Source organism: Bidens hawaiensis, unplaced genomic scaffold, assembly GCF_021521415.1.
Source record: "Bidens hawaiensis isolate Kalapana, Puna unplaced genomic scaffold, B.hawaiensis_p1.1 tig00013755_1, whole genome shotgun sequence".
In the NCBI taxonomy this organism is placed as follows: domain Eukaryota; kingdom Viridiplantae; phylum Streptophyta; class Magnoliopsida; order Asterales; family Asteraceae; genus Bidens; species Bidens hawaiensis.
In genome coordinates this window covers 399055-417414 of record NW_027492173.1, presented here as the reverse complement: position 1 = coordinate 417414, position 18360 = coordinate 399055, and the positions used below count along the sequence as shown (strand labels likewise).

Genomic DNA, 18360 nt, shown 5'->3' with positions numbered 1-18360 from the left:
AAGGCGAAATCAGACAAAGTTATTAAATACGAGAAAACTTGTTTAGGGAATCAACACGTGTTTCTCCTTTGCCTTTGATACATTCGGTTTTCTGGCCCCGGAGGCTGTGGCTTTTTTTACCATGGTTCAACGGGTCGTGAATATTAATTTTTCGCCTCCTAAAACCCAAAGCTTTGCTTTTAATAGGATCAGTTTGCTATTCAAAATGGGGTTACGGGACAGCTTGTTGTCCGCTTACCTGTTACTTTATTGTATTTTTTTTTAGTTAAGCAAGGAAATGATATTTATCCTAAAAAATTTCTATATTAAAGCTGGAATTCTCTTTGGTGACCTAGCATGCCACCAATTTCAAGGAAAATCCACCAACACGAAAGTCTGCTGTAGTAAAACCGCTAACGCATGACAATGTCATGAACGAGACTCAAACAGGCAACATTTTTTTAAGTTATCGGGGGTACTGCTAAAGTACTGTTCTGTTGGTTCTCTGTTAACTATGTATTTTATATTATAAATTTTATATGTTATAGATAAAAAAAATAGCTTCATCTCTAAAATTAAATATAGTTCATCTACCATCTCTTCAAAGTATATAACACTAATAACATGTGTTAGGTACACTACTACACTTGTTACAAGTTTTAGTTACGTCAGGGTAGTCGTATAGTTTAGCATTTGTTATGACTTAACGGTTTCATGATAGATGCTTGTACACAAGAAAGTATTGATATATGACCTATTCGAGCCACCACGATTATTCGAATGTTGTACAACTTTGTTCGTATTGATAGAGTTAATTCGAATGTTGTACAACTTTGTTCATATTTATAGAGTTATAAAACTTTCAAAAGTAAACAGAGTTTCAACCTAGTTCGTCTTGAAGAATTGATGCATGACCTATTTGAAGCCATCGCCAGTATTCAAATGTCGTACAACTTTGTTCGTATTGATAATTTGATAGAGTTAAATAACTTTCAAAAGTAAGTAAATTAAGTTTTAACTTTGTTTATATTGATAGAATTGATAAATGACCTATTCGAAACCATCACCAGCATTCGAATGTTATACAACTCTGTCCATGTTGTTAAAGTTAAATTACTGTTAAAGTAAGTAAATAGATCCAATAATATATAGCATGGTTAATTCAGCCATAGGTGAAGCAATTATTTCGAAACTATACTAAGTCGTTCAAACATTACCAAAAAAAACCCTAGCTATCGGGACTGGTCGGGTAATCGAGTCGGGTCAATCACAATGACAACATTCATTGATGGGCAAAAATATATGAAACTTTTGCATGGGAAAAGTGAAAGAAATGGTGAATCTTGAAAAGATTTGATTGATGTGTCACTATGCACCATAGGGATGATGGTAAAAAATATAAAATTACTGAAATATATAATTATGTACACATGGACACCAAATAAACAAAAAAAATGTTGAAATAAAAATTAATAACAAAAAAAAAATAAAATAAACAAATACTAACAAAACTGAATTCGTACATGCCCTAAAATTTTGGATATCCGACTTTGAATACCCCTACTGCGGACTACAATATTCATTTTTCGCAATCAATATTATTATTGATCTAACAACTTAAACCTTCATATTTGACTTGAATTGGCCTATTAAACCCAGCTTGTGACAATAAGCTCCCAACAACTGCAAGATCTCTACAAATCACTCCTTGAAATGCATTTTTCTTCTCAATTTGATTATTATTCTTGCTTGTAACGGTTATCGTAACAACCGGTTTTGATGCGTCTTCTTCCAAAACTATTTTCATAAGCTTCGAGTACCCTCGTTGAATCAATCTATACAATAACAACGAAGACATTCTAGCTCGATCTTTAACCGCGTCTACATCTTGTTCGTCCGAAAACTCACATCTATCGATAAAACTTGTCGATTTATCGGGGTTATAACGCAATGTGAGTAGTAAATACGATCTTTCCAACTCGGCTCGTGAACAGCCGCGTCTTAGTCCCATTAACGCGTAATAATCAACCGTACCGATTTCACCACTCGCGACACGTTTTTTTTGTTCGTTTATTTTAGAGGTTATTGAGCAAAGCTTTCCGGGTATTTCATGGTACCCGAAGCGTTGTCGTTTCCAGGCGGGACCCGGGAGCTTTCGGTCCCGTAGGATTGAGTTGTATAGCAATTTTAAATGCTCGAGATCGTGAAGCGAGTCGGTTAAACAATTTATGCATTTGTAAAGTGATGATCGGGTCGTTAGCGCGTCGATACACGACGCGTCTAACGCTAACGTTCGGTTACAATCCGTGATCGCTTCCGCGATCCTACCCGCGGATTGGTACGCTACCGCGCGGTGCATGTAGCATTCCGCGAGGAAGCGTTGGGGGACGGATCGTCGCCCATCGATGATTTTCGTAAAATGGCGGATGGACTCGGAGTAGAGGCCAGCTTCCGTGGCGGCAATTGCGGCGGTTTTGCGACGGAGGAGGAGTTTAATGTGGCCTAGGAGGTGGCAGATGGTATCCGTGTCGGTTCGTGGCGGTGTTTGTGGCTGGTTGATGGTAAAGGCTTGGCTCAAAGAGGCGAAACTGTCGTCGGACCAGCAGATGCTTTCGCGACGGTGTGCGGCCGAGGCGAGGCGTTTTCCGGCTTGGAGAAGAGCCATTGCATCCTCCATTAAGCCTAGATGGCAACATGCTTGTCCTAGAATCAAATACCTGAAATGTTGACATTTAAATCGAATCGGTACCAACTTTTTGAGGTTTCGATGCCGGTACTGTATGTTACGATACCAATAAGGAGCATTTTAGGTACCAGTATCCATTTTGGGTAATTTTCAATACTGGTTTCGAACTCATTCCTACTTTGACACGATAAAACATAAAGAAATTAATTTTTAAGATACTGTAAAAGTCTGTAAATGCGTCAAGTATCATAACTTTATTAATATTTATAAAATATGTTACCAACAATATAAATAAAAAAGATAACACTCTCAAATATTATATTATTTGAAAAATTGATATTCATTTTTTTAAATGGTTGACATACTAATTATATAATAATTCTCGTCTTTCAAGGCATCTTCTTGTATTAACAACGAAAAACTACGTGAAAAACAACGAAAATTGGTGAAAAAAGTTGGAATATGAGTATAGGACCGGTCTGAGCAAATAGGACCGAGTCCTTTTTTTATATCGGAGTTGAAGAAAATCACTTTAGTTCAATCCCGAGTAGCACTCGATTAGAACTCGCAACAAAATAACTAATTATACCGGTACCGATGAAACCAAACAACAATTATCACTAAACAATGAATATAAACATATGTTATTAGTTATTACCACCCATATATATAAAAAAGACACATCTTCACATACTAGATTATTTCAAAAATTAATATTCATCTTTCTTAACATGACATTATAATAATAATAATAATAATAATAATAATATAATTCTCGTTTTCCAAGGTATCTTCATTAAAAACAAAAAATTCATTGTAAAACAAATCGGTAAAAATACATGAAAAACAACGAAAATTAATGAGAAAATACGGAAATAGAACCCTAGAACCCCTTTTTTTTTACTGAGTTGAAAGCAAATCAGTTCCGGTACCAATAAAACAAATCAACAATTATCACTAAACAATATGAACAATGAATATAAACATATGTTACTAGTTATTATCAATATAAATAAAAAATATACATCTTCAAATACTAGATTTTTTCAAAAATTGATATTCATCCTTTTTTAGTATTATAAACATAATATTATATAAGGGAAAGTTAATGTGCTAAACGTGAGAATCAAGAAGAGTAATTATATATACATGTAGAGTAATTATGTAATTAAATTATAGAGTAATTACTCTTCTTGATTCTCACGTTTAGCACGTTAATTTCATTTGTATTTAATCCAGACCCATATTATATAATTCTCGTTTTCTAAGGTATCTCATTAAAAACAGAAAAATTCAGTGTAAAACAAATCGGCAAAAAATACATTAAAAACAACGAAAATCAGTGAAAAAGGAGGGAAATAGAACCGATCTGCCCGAGCGGGACCAAGACCTTTTTTTTACCGGGTTAAAGAAAATCGGTTCCGGCACCGGTAAACAATTATTAGCATATTAACAATAATCAATAAACAGTTAACATTTAATTACCTCCATTGACCTTGTTGATCCCTATGTTTACCAAGTCCAGCAATAATCCTCTTCTTCAAATCCGAAACCGAAAAACACTTAATCGACTGATCCGATTGATCAGGCAACAGTTTCACTCGTTCTCTAGCGAGCGATTGCGATTTATCGGATAACGAAGAAGACGATGACAATGACGAAGATGATGAGTCTTCGGACGATAGTTTGAGGCTCGGAATGTAATCCTGAAGCATATCTGCAACTTCAGTAAACCTTCTGAGGTGAAGAAGTGTTGTGGCTTTTAGTTCGATAGCGGGTTCGTGTTTTGGCGATAATGCGAGTGCGGAGTCGAGTAAGTTGATTGCGGATGCAATGTGGGTGTGTTCGTGTGAAGCGAGTAAGGATTTCGCGTCTTTTATGTACATTTCGACTATCTGTGAAAGTATATGGATCAATTATTAATATCAAAGGTAATTTGGATAGAGTTCAAATGACCGTCTATGGCCAGAACAACTGTTTTATTAAAATTCAAAGTTTGACTCTTCTATGATTAAAATGGATGTCCGGATATTGTTCAAACGGCCGTTCTGATAAATACTTCCGAAAGTATTACATTTTTTTTTTGCAAAATGGTTGTACGATATTAGACAAAAGGTCGTCATGACCAATAAATTTTAAAGTTTTACCGTCTATGACCAGAACGGTGGTATGAATATTATTCAGACAATCGTTTTAGCCACTAATTTTCAATGTTTGATTTTTTGTTCAAAATGGCCGTGCTGACCAATAAATAGTTTGACTTCTTATGATCAAAGCGGCCATCAGAATATTGGACAAACAATCATCCTGACCATAAATTTTCAAAGTTTGACTCCAGAACAGTCGTTTGGATATTATTCAAACGACTATTCTATCCAATATTTTTCAAACTTTAACTTTTAGTCAAAACGGCCTTCTAAGTGTTTTATGGACGGCCGTTTCATGACGTAGCTATAATAAGCAATATTAAGCATGACCCACCCACCTTTTTGTTTGTGAGCCACCAATACTTCTTTTCAATAGCTCCATGAGAAGGAGATGAATTCATTGTCATTGTTATTGATCAACAAAAGTGATAGAAGCTAAGAATGAAGCATGCTTAAATTCATCATTGTATAGAGAGAATGAAGATATGTGTGTGTGTGTGTGTGTGTGTGTGAGAGAGTGTGTATTTGTGTGTGTGAAGACGTGTGTGTTAAGAGAGGTGGTTTTAATGTAACACAAGGGCCAGCTTTGACCTCAGGCAAAGCTTTCATCCTTCTTTTTTCATTGCTGGCATTTCTTTATTCATTTAAATCTATAATTTTATATTATATATTAAAACTTAGTCTAATCATTTATTTATTTTCTTTTCTTTTCATAATCTTCTCTCTTTTGTTTTAATAGTATGCTTTAATCTTTGGTTTACATATATATCTGGTTTTGCACTTAAAAAGGGGCGACATAGCTTACTATTCGTTTACTTATGTTACAGTATAATCACTAATTTTAGTATTGTTTGTTGTGAAACTTATTAATTATTAATATATATATATATATATATATATATATATATATAACTAAGATTATGTGAAAACCATTTTAAAATTGAGAATTTTGAGAGACATTTTGAAAAAAAAAACTTCTTTTAAGAAAAATAAAAAAGTTTATAAAACAAAAATAAACGCGAAAATAAAAAAAGTAAGAAAACCAAAAATTTTATCTTTCATCCCGGTTTTCAAAATAAATATTGGTTTAGCACAATTATACATATTTGTATAATACGTATTTTTTAATTTTATACATGTTATTCTTTATACGCATACGTACAATTAAGACAAATTATAATGTACATATGTGTACATTATGTAAATCGAGATTAAATAAAAATATACATATGTGTATAATTAGGTTTTTTTTTAATGAAACCGGGTTGAAAAATATTTTTTTTTTGTTTTTTTTTTACTTTTTTTATGTTTTCATTTTATTATTTTTTTAAAGCATGATACTTTAATATAGAATCGTCGCACGATTAAAAAGTGATGCATAAAACAACAAATATCATCCGCTTAAAAGTTATATTAACTCGATTGAATAGTCGGCACGCGAATGAAAGGTGCTACGTATACGTGTTGAAGGAAAATTAAACAGGTGTTACATGCAATAAATGTGATGCGAATTAAAGACATATAATGTGCAAATATAATTAGTTTTGTGATTTTCTCTATCTTTTAATATATTTTAAAATTTATAATTCTTTTAGCTGTGTTTATTATCATAAACAATCACTTGTAATAGTATTTAATTATTCTAAACACGGGTGTTAGTAATTGAAATATTTCACCATTAAAACTTATACGTTTATTAATGATTTGATTTCTTACTTATTTTGGTGCATCAAACAAGGAATAAGATAAGCCTTAACGTTTACTATAAATGAAGATTATATTCTTATCATATTTAACTATTTTTAGTATCCGAAATTTTGATGACTGGGATTTATCCATTATGACTCATGTTGATTTACAATGTTAAACAAAAGAGTAAATTGTGGTTTTCGTCTATGTGGTTTGTTTAAATCTATGGTTTTAGTTTAATAGTTTCAAATTTGTGATTTTCGTCCATGTGGTTTCATTTCACTTGCAATTAAACCCGAATTCATTATTCTATTAACTCTGGTCGTTAAGCCCATCAGTGTGTCCTTCACGTTAGGGCAGTTATGTCATTTTTCTCCCCGAATAAACCCCTGTCTTAATTCGTAAGCCCCATCACGTGAGAAGCTGAGGTGTATTTTGGGGAAAAAAGACAAAACTGCCCCTCACGTGAAGGACATGCAGATGGGTTTAACGACCAGACCTAACGGAATTAGTGAATTCGGATTTAATTACAAGTGAAATGAAACCACATGGACAAAAATCTCGAATTAAAACTATTGGACTAAAACCGTGGATTTAGACAAAATACAAGGACAAAAACCGCATTTCACTCTAATTATAAAAATGCTGTTAAAAAAAATCTTAGCATGAAAATATTAAAGATATTTAGTAGTTTAATAATATTGTTGTTTTCTTGAATATAACAATGTCCTAATTGAAGCACTAAACCATGACCAACATTTTTGGTTTCCGTAATTATCCTTGCATTAAAATTTGGAAACACCATTACCAAATTATTTATTTTTTTTTTCTGGTGAACTATATTATTAATAAAATATAATGTTTACATCAAAACAGAAGATAAACCAAAATTATAGAAAATAAAATGTGCTATATACGGTTTCAATTGTTTTGTACTTAAAAAATTGGTTATGTATTTAACATTTACCGATTATCATAAACTTGACTAATGTTCTAGTGTTATACTGTTATATACCGTGACATCCCACATCGGTTGGGAGAAGAATGAAGCCTGGTGGATACCTTCACCATCATAACGCGTTTTGAGTACTTAATGGTAGTGGATGAGATAAGAACTGCACAGTTAAGTGTGCTTAGGTGGGAGTAGTATCAGGATGGGTGACCTCTTAGGAAGTCTCCACCTGGGCAACCAAAAGCAAATCCGCGAACAATATTATGATGCGGCGGTAGCTGGGCTGTTACATATACCACATCCAACTGTTTTCTACTTAAAAAATTGGTTATGTATTTAACGTGTAATGATTAAATCATAAACTAGACTATAGACAAGTTTGAATCAAATGGTTAATAACTTAACAGAGTTGATAATCAATAGATCAAAACACAATAAACCCATAATAAACTTGTCTAAAAATAAACATGTTTCTTTGTTTTTCTCATTTCCTATTTTATTAGCAATCTCCTCTTGGTCTCCTTTTATCTTTCAACATGTGTGATGTGGAATCCAAGTTCCTCCTTTGTATTTTATGAAAATTGAAAATAATCACTTTTTAAAAATATTTTTATACAATTTTTTGTATTTATGAAAAATCTACCTATTAATATATTAATCATACTTAATTAATTAATTGGGTAATCTCTCGGTTTTAAGAATCGGTTGAAGTGTTGGACAAACAAATAATTTGTCATGTCTCTGATATGATGGTTGGTGGATTTTTCTTTAGATGTTTTCTTTTGATATGTCCCGAGTTTGTATTTCTGAAGCACCAAACCAATACTAGATGGTTGAAATTACGTCTCATTAATCAAACTTGGTTATTGGTGATTTGCAGGTGTAATGGCTTATAATGGCTTATCATGGAGTAAAAACACAATTAAAAGAAACATGCTAGCTAACTTAAATTTCATCTATAAAATATTTACACCAACCATTACAATATCAGCATGTGTTTAATTTAATATATACCCTAATAGAATATTATGTGATGGTTTGCTTAAAAGTTAAAACCCCACAAGGCTAAACTTGTCATTTCAAATATTAATAATAATATGTAAGGGAACATGTAGGTGAAACTGACTCTCATACTGTGAGGCACATGAATATTGTCTTTATTCTCTGGTGGAACTACAGAAATAAGATAAGACGGTATAGGGTAATCAAAATTGGTGTTATGGAACCATGATAGAAGCCTAGACTATACCAAGATAAACATCACAATATATGTTGATAAAGGTGGTACATTAAAGTGTAGCACTAGAACACTAGAAGATGTATTTGTGAGCAAAAAGTACTTAAATTTTGTTAATCAAAATAAATGGAACCTAAACTTTTGAATACAAGGTGGACTTTCTCATTAGCGGAAATTATATTGATTAACGCTGAAAAGCTTGAACTCAACACTTATTATGAACTAGAACAATTACACAATGAAATCCCAAATAGAATTAGGGCTAACACAACTTTATAGGTTATGAAAGTAATAAAAGAAACGGGAATAAAAATGATACAAGAATGAAATCTAACTAAACAAATTAGAAAATTTTCTTGACGTCTAAAACGAGCACTTATTTATACTAACCACTCGTTGTCATATATCAACAAACTATCTTTTAAGAGGTACAAATACCCCCCCCCCCCCCCCCGGAAGATTCCCCTGTACTACACTTTTATCCGAAGTAGTAAAGTCTCGTCTAGTACATCACTTAACAAACACTAACAGTTTTCCCTCGTAGTACGCAATACCAACCCTGAGGAAACAATTAAGCCTTACTCGTGGTATTCAACTCCAGAGAATTAACTACCTCGTAGGAACCTACTCCAGGAACCTATACCTGGTCAAACATAATGTTTAACTAAGAATTGAACTAAGCAACACATCATCCAACATATCATTCTATCAAAACTATTTGAATGCAATGATTCAAACCTTAAACAATGTCAAAAGATGTGGCAAAAGTTGAGACATTTATTGCTAGCAAATTCTCCATCAAGAAGCTTCATATCCCAATTTTTGGTGGTTCCTCATAATATAAGTTGTAGTATACTAATACTGTTTTTGGCCGTTTACAGAATTATTTTTTTATCTAATATTAGGGCCATAACGAGCTTAAACGATACCGATCAAATTTAAATAGTTGGATCATCACAACGCATCGTTGCATCGCAACAACGCGACATTTTTATTTCTTGTTTACATTAGATTGTTCACTTATAAATTGTATTGGCCTTAACTTATTACATGTTTATTTATGTAAGTGGGTGCTATGTGACCTATAGATCATGCCACATCACTAATGCATCCCACCTGTAACCACGTGTCACGTGGGTCCCACCATCTCAAACTACCCATGTCGATACAAATGAGGAATTCACGGCAATCACTTTTACATAAATTAGTATAACAAAACAAACAGGGTCTTAAAAGTCTACACAAAATAATTGTCACATTTGTTCCATCATCCATGGTAGGTGGTACAACCATGCATTGCACATAGTACAACTTAAATATGTAGTACAATTATTATTCATGTGGCTGGTGTGATTAACAATGAATCAATCAAGTGACCAACCATGTCAACTTCAAATTTAATTCTAAGAAAACAACTAAAACCATTGTCATTAAACGGCATGCATTTATATAAGCATAGGGAGACACATAGTTGTGTGTATTTGTTTGTGACATTATAATGTATGGTTGTATATATAATTGTATGTACACTCGTATACGTACATAAGTCAATAACATAAGACATTTGGTTGGATTTGTAATCATGTTGCTACTTCACTAAAAAGACAAAGATTCGACTTTTGTATTCCCCGCTCTTGTTGGTATCGGTTAAGTTTGATAGGTCGCCAACACTAAATAATAAATAAATAAATCTGTAGACGGCTAATTAAAATAGTATCAACACACGTACAACTTATGATCAAACAAAGTTGAATTCGATTAGGGTTGGTCAGATTCGTTACAATGCCAACACTAAACCCTATAAATAAATTAGTAAAGGCCTAAAATAGTATTGTCACTCGTGTAACATGTAATATATTTAAAATGACGTTTATTCGGGCGGTAAAACACGGGCGTCGTGGAGGTGAGTTGACGCGAATTCGGTTGGTATAAGCTAGGTTCATTACAATTATGGAACTAAAACCCGAAAAACAGTTTTGTCAAATTAACATATTTGAAAAACATAAACAAAGAAGGCAGCGTTGACATGAATTCAGTTGACATCGATTAAGTTCGTTACAATTCTGAAATTAAACCAAAAAATTAATTAAATCAAATTAAATATTAAAAACAAAGAAAAAAACCTTAAAAAAAACTAATAAAATGCTATTAAAGGTGGCATTGATAAGTGGGTGTGGAACATTGAAAGCTCGGGATCGTTCTCAGTGGCTTCGGTGAAAAGGTTGTTATATCACGTAGATCCTATTCTTCAAACGAGCATTTTAGATTGGAACTCTTGGGTTCCTCTTAAAGTGAATGTCATTGCATGGAGTGCTCTTCTCAATCGACTTCCTACTACCGATAATTTAATTAAGAGAAACGTGTTTACAGGTCCAAACATTTGTTATTGTTGTTTAGCCTCAGGTGATTCGGTGGACCATGTGTTCACTTCTTGTTACATCGCTTCGGTGGTTTGGCATAGTGTTAGTGTATGGTGTGATGTCCCACCTATATTTGTTTTTTTGGTCCAAGATGTGTTCAACATTCATAAATACGTCACCGGGGATGAGAATAAAAAGAAGATGGTTAGGTCGATAATTATGGTGGCATGTTGGTGCATTTGGAGAGCTCGGAATAAATGTATTTTCTCTAACATTCCAGTGAAAGTTGGACGAATATTGGACATTAAAGTTTTAAGTTTCTTGTGAATTAAAAATAGGGCTAGAAACTTGGATTTAGATTGTACTAGATGGAGGAGGCTAGCTATGTAATTCTAGTCATGTTGTTTTTGTGTTGTTTTGTTGCCGACTCTTGCTAGTTTCTTGCTAATGGGGTGTTTGGCTTGTGTTAATAAAGTTTGGAGTTCAAAAAAATAAAATAAAATGCTATTAAAAAATGTTTTAGGCAACAACCATGAAAATTAATATACTGTCGTCATAATCAACGCCTCACTAAAAAGATAGCTATATTATTATAGGACCACCACAGCCCATACATAGGTTTGCTACATGGTCAATTACAATACTTAAAACAATGCAATATATGGTATGAAACTTTTTGTTGTTTAACAAAAGTTTTTTCATTTGGGGTAAAGATGTTTTCAGAATATTATTGATGAAGGGTATGGTTCAATGAAGGGTTAGGTGGGGTTAGGACTATTGTGACAATATTGAAGTAGGTTAGGGACCATCGGTGTTATGGTCCCGGGTAATTGAGACCATGGAGTGTATAGACTCTACAAAGCTATAAGGTGAGGTGCCTTTTTGTAAAAGGTAAGTAGGTGTCATTTGGAATGACAACTAAGCATGATATAAACTATAATTTAAGGGAAAAATCTCAAAATAACTCAATTAAGAAGAGATTCTTAATTTAGGCCAAAAGTTTTAAAAAATCCTATAATCTTTTGAGATTTCAAGCCAAATCTATCTGACTCGTGATATTTGGGTTTGTGTCAAATCCATGGGATTTCAAGCCAAATCCATCTGACCTATGAGATTTTCAAGCCAAATTTGTCTGACCCCTGAGATTTCAAGTCAAATCCATCTAGCCCGTGAGTTTTGATACCAAAACTATTTCCTTGAAAATCATCTCCTCTGTGAGATTTGAAACAAGTTTGAATTCATCTCTATCCACCATTAATTCACTATCACCACCGCCACCACCACCACAACCACCACCTCACTTCTTTTTGAAATAATCCCGATCAATATTCGTCACCATCTTCGTCCTTCAACATCCAACATCACCATCTCCGGCCACTGTCGGCTACACTATCTCCAACCATCATTGCATTCACCATCTCTGGCCACCGTCGTGTTCGCCAATCCAATATCACCATATCTGGCCATCGTCGCCTTCACCATCCAACATCAACATATCCGCCCACCGTTGTCTTCGTGCTAGCCTCCATTTCAAGGTGAATCAACTCCGTCGTCTTCCAACATCAACATATCTGCATCACGTCATCTTCTTCGTCGTCTTCTCCGGTTTCCGGCAAGTTAAGGTGGTGGTGAATCAATGGTTCCGTCGTCTTCTCCGGTTTTCGGCAAGTGGCCGCGGTGGTGAATCAATGGTTTCGTCGTCTTCTCCATTTTCCGGCAAGTGGCAGTGATGGTGATGGTGAATCAATAGTGGAATAAGGTGGATTTAATTTTTTTCAAAAACTCACGGATGAGACTGCTTTGGCTTGAAATCTTACGGGTGAGAAAGATTTTTCTTTGAAATCTCACGGGTCAGATGGATTTGCTTTAAAATCTCATGGGTGGGGGTCAACATCTTTACACGTGTCACTATTTCATTGGGGGCGAAAATCATCGGCGGGAAATCAAATGTCACGGCGGAGATAAATTTCAATGGATTACTAATGGAAGTTTTAAAATTTGTAGCCTATTTTGAGACTCTGTCTTCTCAAATGACCTATTTTAAGAATTTTCCCATAATTTAATGATGTGGCATTTCAATGTACAACTTCTTTTTTAAAACTATGCATTTCAATGTACAACAACTTTTTTAAGACTGTCTATTCGAAGGCTAAAATTGAGGTTTTATACATGACGCCATTTAACAAGTGGTGATTTTCATTTTAGAGTAGTGGTTTATAGCTCATTATTGCCCATCACTTTATATATATATAGGGGAGGGTTTAAATGAGAATCCATAATTTTGTGAAAACTATAACTTCTTTTAACCAATTAGATCATTCAAAAATATTTTTATCTTATTTTTTATTAAAGGGTATATTGGTAAATCAGATCACAATTTTAGTACTTGTTACGTGATCTTCACCCATCTTTACTCATACCTTTAATGAAATTACCATCCCTAATTCGCAGAGCCAAATTCCTTTGTCCGTCGGTCGTCGTCACCGGTTAAAATCGAGCAGCACCTCATCACCGCTGGTCAAAATCATAGGTTAAGAGGGCAAGGGCTAATTAAAAACCCTTCACAAATCATTAGTTTTTATGGTTGTTTATATGAAGTGATGAAGAACAAAGTTAGGTTAGAAATCAAATGGGAGTCAAAAGGTACAGAGGCGATTTCACACTTTTTTTGGTTCTCTCTCATTTTTTTTCTTTTTTTAGTAGTTAAAATTGAGAAAATTTGTTTACTACTTTGGAATAAAGGAGATTGATTGACAGAATCTTTGGCTCACATTTAGAAACAATTGAGTACACTATTTCAATGATTCAGAGTATAGGATTACAAAAACTATTATTTTCAAGAAAAGCCTTTTATGCGGCTACGCTTTTATCATTCACAGAACAGAATACTAAAACGATATGGGCACTTCCTTATATATTACATATATATGTAAAAAGGTATGATTTGGTTCAATTCTGTTTTTTACGAGTTATATATATGTACACTTGGTGCAACATATATGTAACAAGAAGATATAATTTGATTATAATCCCATGTTCAAGGTGCTTAATTATGTTCTTTTAGCAAGTGCACATACATAGTTATTGTTACATATATTTAACAATATCGGTTCAATTATGTTCTTTTCGCAAGCACATATACGTAGTTAGTGTTACATATATGTAGAAATATTAGTTCATCAATATCATGTGTTCTTAATCATTAATTCATTATGTGATTCATCTTTGTCTTACATAACCATTATTTGGTGTTTTTTTTTATTTTTCATATATGTATGATACTTAAAACATATATGTAGCTTGAGTTACATTTTTGAGTAACATATATGTACTAGTTAGTTTTGATAAAAGAAATATAATATTTTTCAAATATATTTTGATAAAATAATAATTAATCATACACAAGCTTTAGTTTCTGAGCAATTGACATTCACATGATTTTGAAGAGAGATTATTTAATATTTTCGTCTTTAGTTAGGAGAGAGAGTGAGAGATAGAGGAGTAAATTTAGGAATTTAATAGTGTTTTATTAAAATTATATTTTTTTCTACCAGTACTACCCTTATCCTACTAAACTAATCACCTTTAAGTTCAAGTTATTTACTTAAATGTCATTGTCTATATTGACAAATATTGATATAACAAATCAATGGTGTAGATTAGTTTAATTGGTTTTCAAGAAAACTAAGGTAGTGTTTATTATGAAGGAATGGAAGGTGAAATGTAATAAGTCATTCCAAAGGAATGAAAAAAAACATGTTTGGTTACCATGCATGAATGGAATGGATCATTCCAAATGGAATGAAACTCCTTCCATTTTTAAGATTTTCATTCCTTTGGGTATGAGTGTTTTTTTCATTCCTTCAAGGAATGAAAAAGTCAAAAAGTCAACAACATATTACTATTATAAAATTATAATTATATTATTATTATTATTATTTTCTAATTATAGTTATTATTATCATTGTCGTTTTGTATATTATAATATAACTATTATTATATTAGAACTATTACTACATTATCAATATATTTTATTTTTAAATTAGATGAGTTAACATTTCACAACGCATATACAGTTTAACGATCTCGTTGCAGCACGAGGTCCTAAAAATACTTATTATGAATATTCATTTATTATTAATATTATTTATTTATTTATTATTATTATTACTAATAAAAATATTAATAATGATAAAGTGATTAATCATTTCATTCTTACATGGTAACTAAACATGACAATGGAATGGTAATGATCCATTTCATTTCTTTCTCCATTCCATTACTACGTCCATTCCATTCCCTCATCTATTCTATTACCCCGTACCAAACATACCCTAAGGTTCTCAATGGAACCATCCCCTATATATATATATATTATAATTAAAGTTAACAAAAAATGTAAAAGTAAAATTACATTTTCTGTTTCCTAAAAAATATGTTTTAAAGTAAAAAAAGTGTAAAAAAATTACAAAACGATTTTTTTCCGATGTTTTTTTATTAAATGTAATAACATATATTACATATGTTTAAAAAACAAAAAAAAATGATGTTACATAGGGTTTTCACGAGTTTTTTAAACTCAAAAGGATTTTCAATCTATACATCTCATAGTCTAACAATGTACGTTTCTAACTACCTTCAATATTTGAGTAACTCCTTCTGATACCATATATTAATCGTCTATAATGAGTTTAACGTCACAGAACTCACCTAAAAAGGTCATCAAGAAGGAAATACACTATTATGGGATAATAGTATTGAGTCAGGTTTCGAACTCGAGACCATAAAATCTAAGACTTAACCACCACTCCAGTATTTCTTGAGGAATTGTCTCTACCAATGTATAACTATCTAAAAGCTACTTTGTCATAAAAAGTTTCAAAATGTATTTGTTGAAGAATTGTACCATTTGTAGGGCACACCAACCTCTATTGTTATTTAGACCACATGCAAATGCCATGGACTGTTTGTAACACACTCCTCTTTTGAGATATGGTAATTAGTTTCACAATTTTGAACTACAATTCAAAATATTTTTCTTGGTTTATCTTTCCTTGTGCTTCATTGACATGTAAATTATAGGTTATGAGAAAGTCGAGTTGCGACCAAGCTTATGGTTCGAACTCAGCTCGAGAATTTTAGCTAGCTAATTTGGTTATGACTCGATAAACTAACTTTTACGAAGTAAAACCTACTCAATACAAAAGAATCAAGATTCCCTAAAGTTCTTAATCTTGAAAATAAACACATATATAAAACGAATTAAATATTCACTATTCGTTTATAAGTCTTGTCAATGATACTATCTGTTGGGTTCGCAGGCTTTGGTTAGGTCAATCTGTTAGTTGAACTAAAAAAAGAAGACAGGTGCATGGCGGTAGGCCTTAAGCCCAACCTATTTGAGATTTCTTGTTTACTAAATTACAAACCCTAATCTAGTCCCTATATATATTGTACTTATGAACTTGTAATCAGTATCACTCTATAAAGAATCTCGCCAAATCTTATTGTCCGTTTATTGCTTTCGTGTTTCATGATCCTAATGCTATCAAAGAAAACTTTTACAACGTGCTTGTAACAAAACTAGCAACTTTTTTCTATAAAATCGCTAGAATTTAGAACTAAAGTAATACATATAATTTATAGAAAATGATTCGACTGATTAAAATATGCAAGGTTGTCAGTTTGAATCCCGAACCCACCTGGGTTTCGTCCCATCATGTGATACGCCAAAGAGTTTTGTTTCTTGTGGTAACACGACTGTCAAGCGATAGTCAGCGGTATGGTTTCCCGGGGGAACGTCCAAGCAAAACTCTGAAGCCAGCGTGGACCCGGTTAAGACAACATAATTTGGCATTTTGGTCACCAAATTTGAAGAGTACGATAGCCTAACACACAAGAAAAATCGTTGTTTTAAAAAAAATCATCTGTCATATATAGGTAGCTCCGCCCACATAAGCCTAACCTCTTTTGCAATGGTTTATTGGCAATGCATTGACATATATAAAACCAAAATAGGCACACATGCATATTAATATTTGGGGGGTTTGATGGAATTAGTTATTGTGGATGTGGATAGACTACTTTCACATTATTAACTTCTGATCAACCTTCCCGGAGATAACGAGAGAAAAGGTATAAAAAGTTAATAAGTCGTTATGGTTGGTCATGAGTTAAAGTCAATCATCAATTTGGGTCGACTTTACAACTAAAAGAAAATTAGACTTGTTAACGTATCCGACAAAATTTCATTCATTTTGGAAGGGTGAACGAGAATAAACATCTTTATTTTCTATCTTATTAGATAGAGAAATTGTTGTCGTTGAGAATTAAAATAACTCTAATTTTTACATGCAAGTAAAACCATGTATAAAGTGTGGTTAAAGTAATTATAAACCAACAAGACTTACGAGTGTCACCGGAATTTGTTAAATTTCTATAAACAAGCGTCTTATATTTTTTTATAGAAAAATATGAATTTGAACCCCTTAGTTGTCATCAAATGAGTAAATAACCTTTTGATATTGACTAAAAGTTCTAGTTCCATCACCAAGTATTAATATTACGCACCCTATGAAATAATTGTATTAATAACATATAAAAGAGAGCATAAAGCAAAGAAACAAACAGCACAAGTGGTACGGACCCTTTGAGAGTGGTTAACGGCTCTCCTAAGAAAGTCTTTGCACTAATCAAATCTAAAGAGAAATAGAATCACTAAAGTTTATTTGATCACCAATATAGTATGTTATTTATAATGTGGGTAGCAAAATTCGTTGGAATTAAAATTAAAATGAAATAAATTCAACAAAAATGATCTTTGGTTTAATTCTTTTCATACAATGAAGAAACTATATTGGTCTAACATTAACATAATTCAAATAAAAAGCATTTCATAACTCACTAGACATTTCACATATGAATTTTAAACAACCCTAGGTGCATTATTTTGCATTGTTTGTTGGACCATACTGGCTTGACTTTGGTTCCTATTTGATCTACAAACCACCCCACACATTAAATTTTTGTCGTGTTATTTTGTACATACATGGCAAACTTGCCTCAATAATTCAAATCAAATTATTACAAAAGAAATACTTAGTTTCGACATCACACCTTTGTAGATGTATAGGTGATATTTGGCTAGAGGTATGCCAAAACAAAATAACAAGCTTAGTTTTATTATCTTTATTTTTAATATATACCATATTAGAGAATCTTCAATGAAAAGCCTAAAGAAGGCTTATACTGCCATCTCACATAATTTGTTCATCTTCATCCTTGTATATAGACAAGGCATCCAAAAACAT

General features: G+C 32.6%; 1 protein-coding gene across 1 annotated transcript; it reads right to left on the bottom strand.

The window, feature by feature from the left end:
• Positions 1–1554: 1554 nt before the first annotated feature.
• Positions 1555–5221, bottom strand: LOC143544799 (uncharacterized). Its single transcript, XM_077036806.1, has 3 exons — positions 5147–5221; positions 4151–4556; positions 1555–2696 (listed from the first exon to the last, which is right to left on the bottom strand). The coding sequence occupies exons 1-3, from the start codon at positions 5217–5219 to the stop codon at positions 1589–1591; spliced, it is 1587 nt and encodes a 528-aa protein (XP_076892921.1). The 5' UTR covers positions 5220–5221; the 3' UTR covers positions 1555–1588.
• Positions 5222–18360: the final 13139 nt, after the last annotated feature.

What these genes read in the sequence shown, in the direction of transcription:
- LOC143544799 (XM_077036806.1), bottom strand. Translation starts at nt 5,219, where the DNA reads ATGACAATGAATTCATCTCCTTCTCATGGAGCTATTGAAAAGAAGTAT. An exon ending in GCTCACAAACAAAAAGGTGG is followed by an intron (nt 4,557 to 5,146) that starts GTGGGTCATGCT and finishes TTTCACAGATAG; the next exon opens with TCGAAATGTACATAAAAGAC. An exon ending in GATCAACAAGGTCAATGGAG is followed by an intron (nt 2,697 to 4,150) that starts GTAATTAAATGT and finishes TCAACATTTCAG; the next exon opens with GTATTTGATTCTAGGACAAG.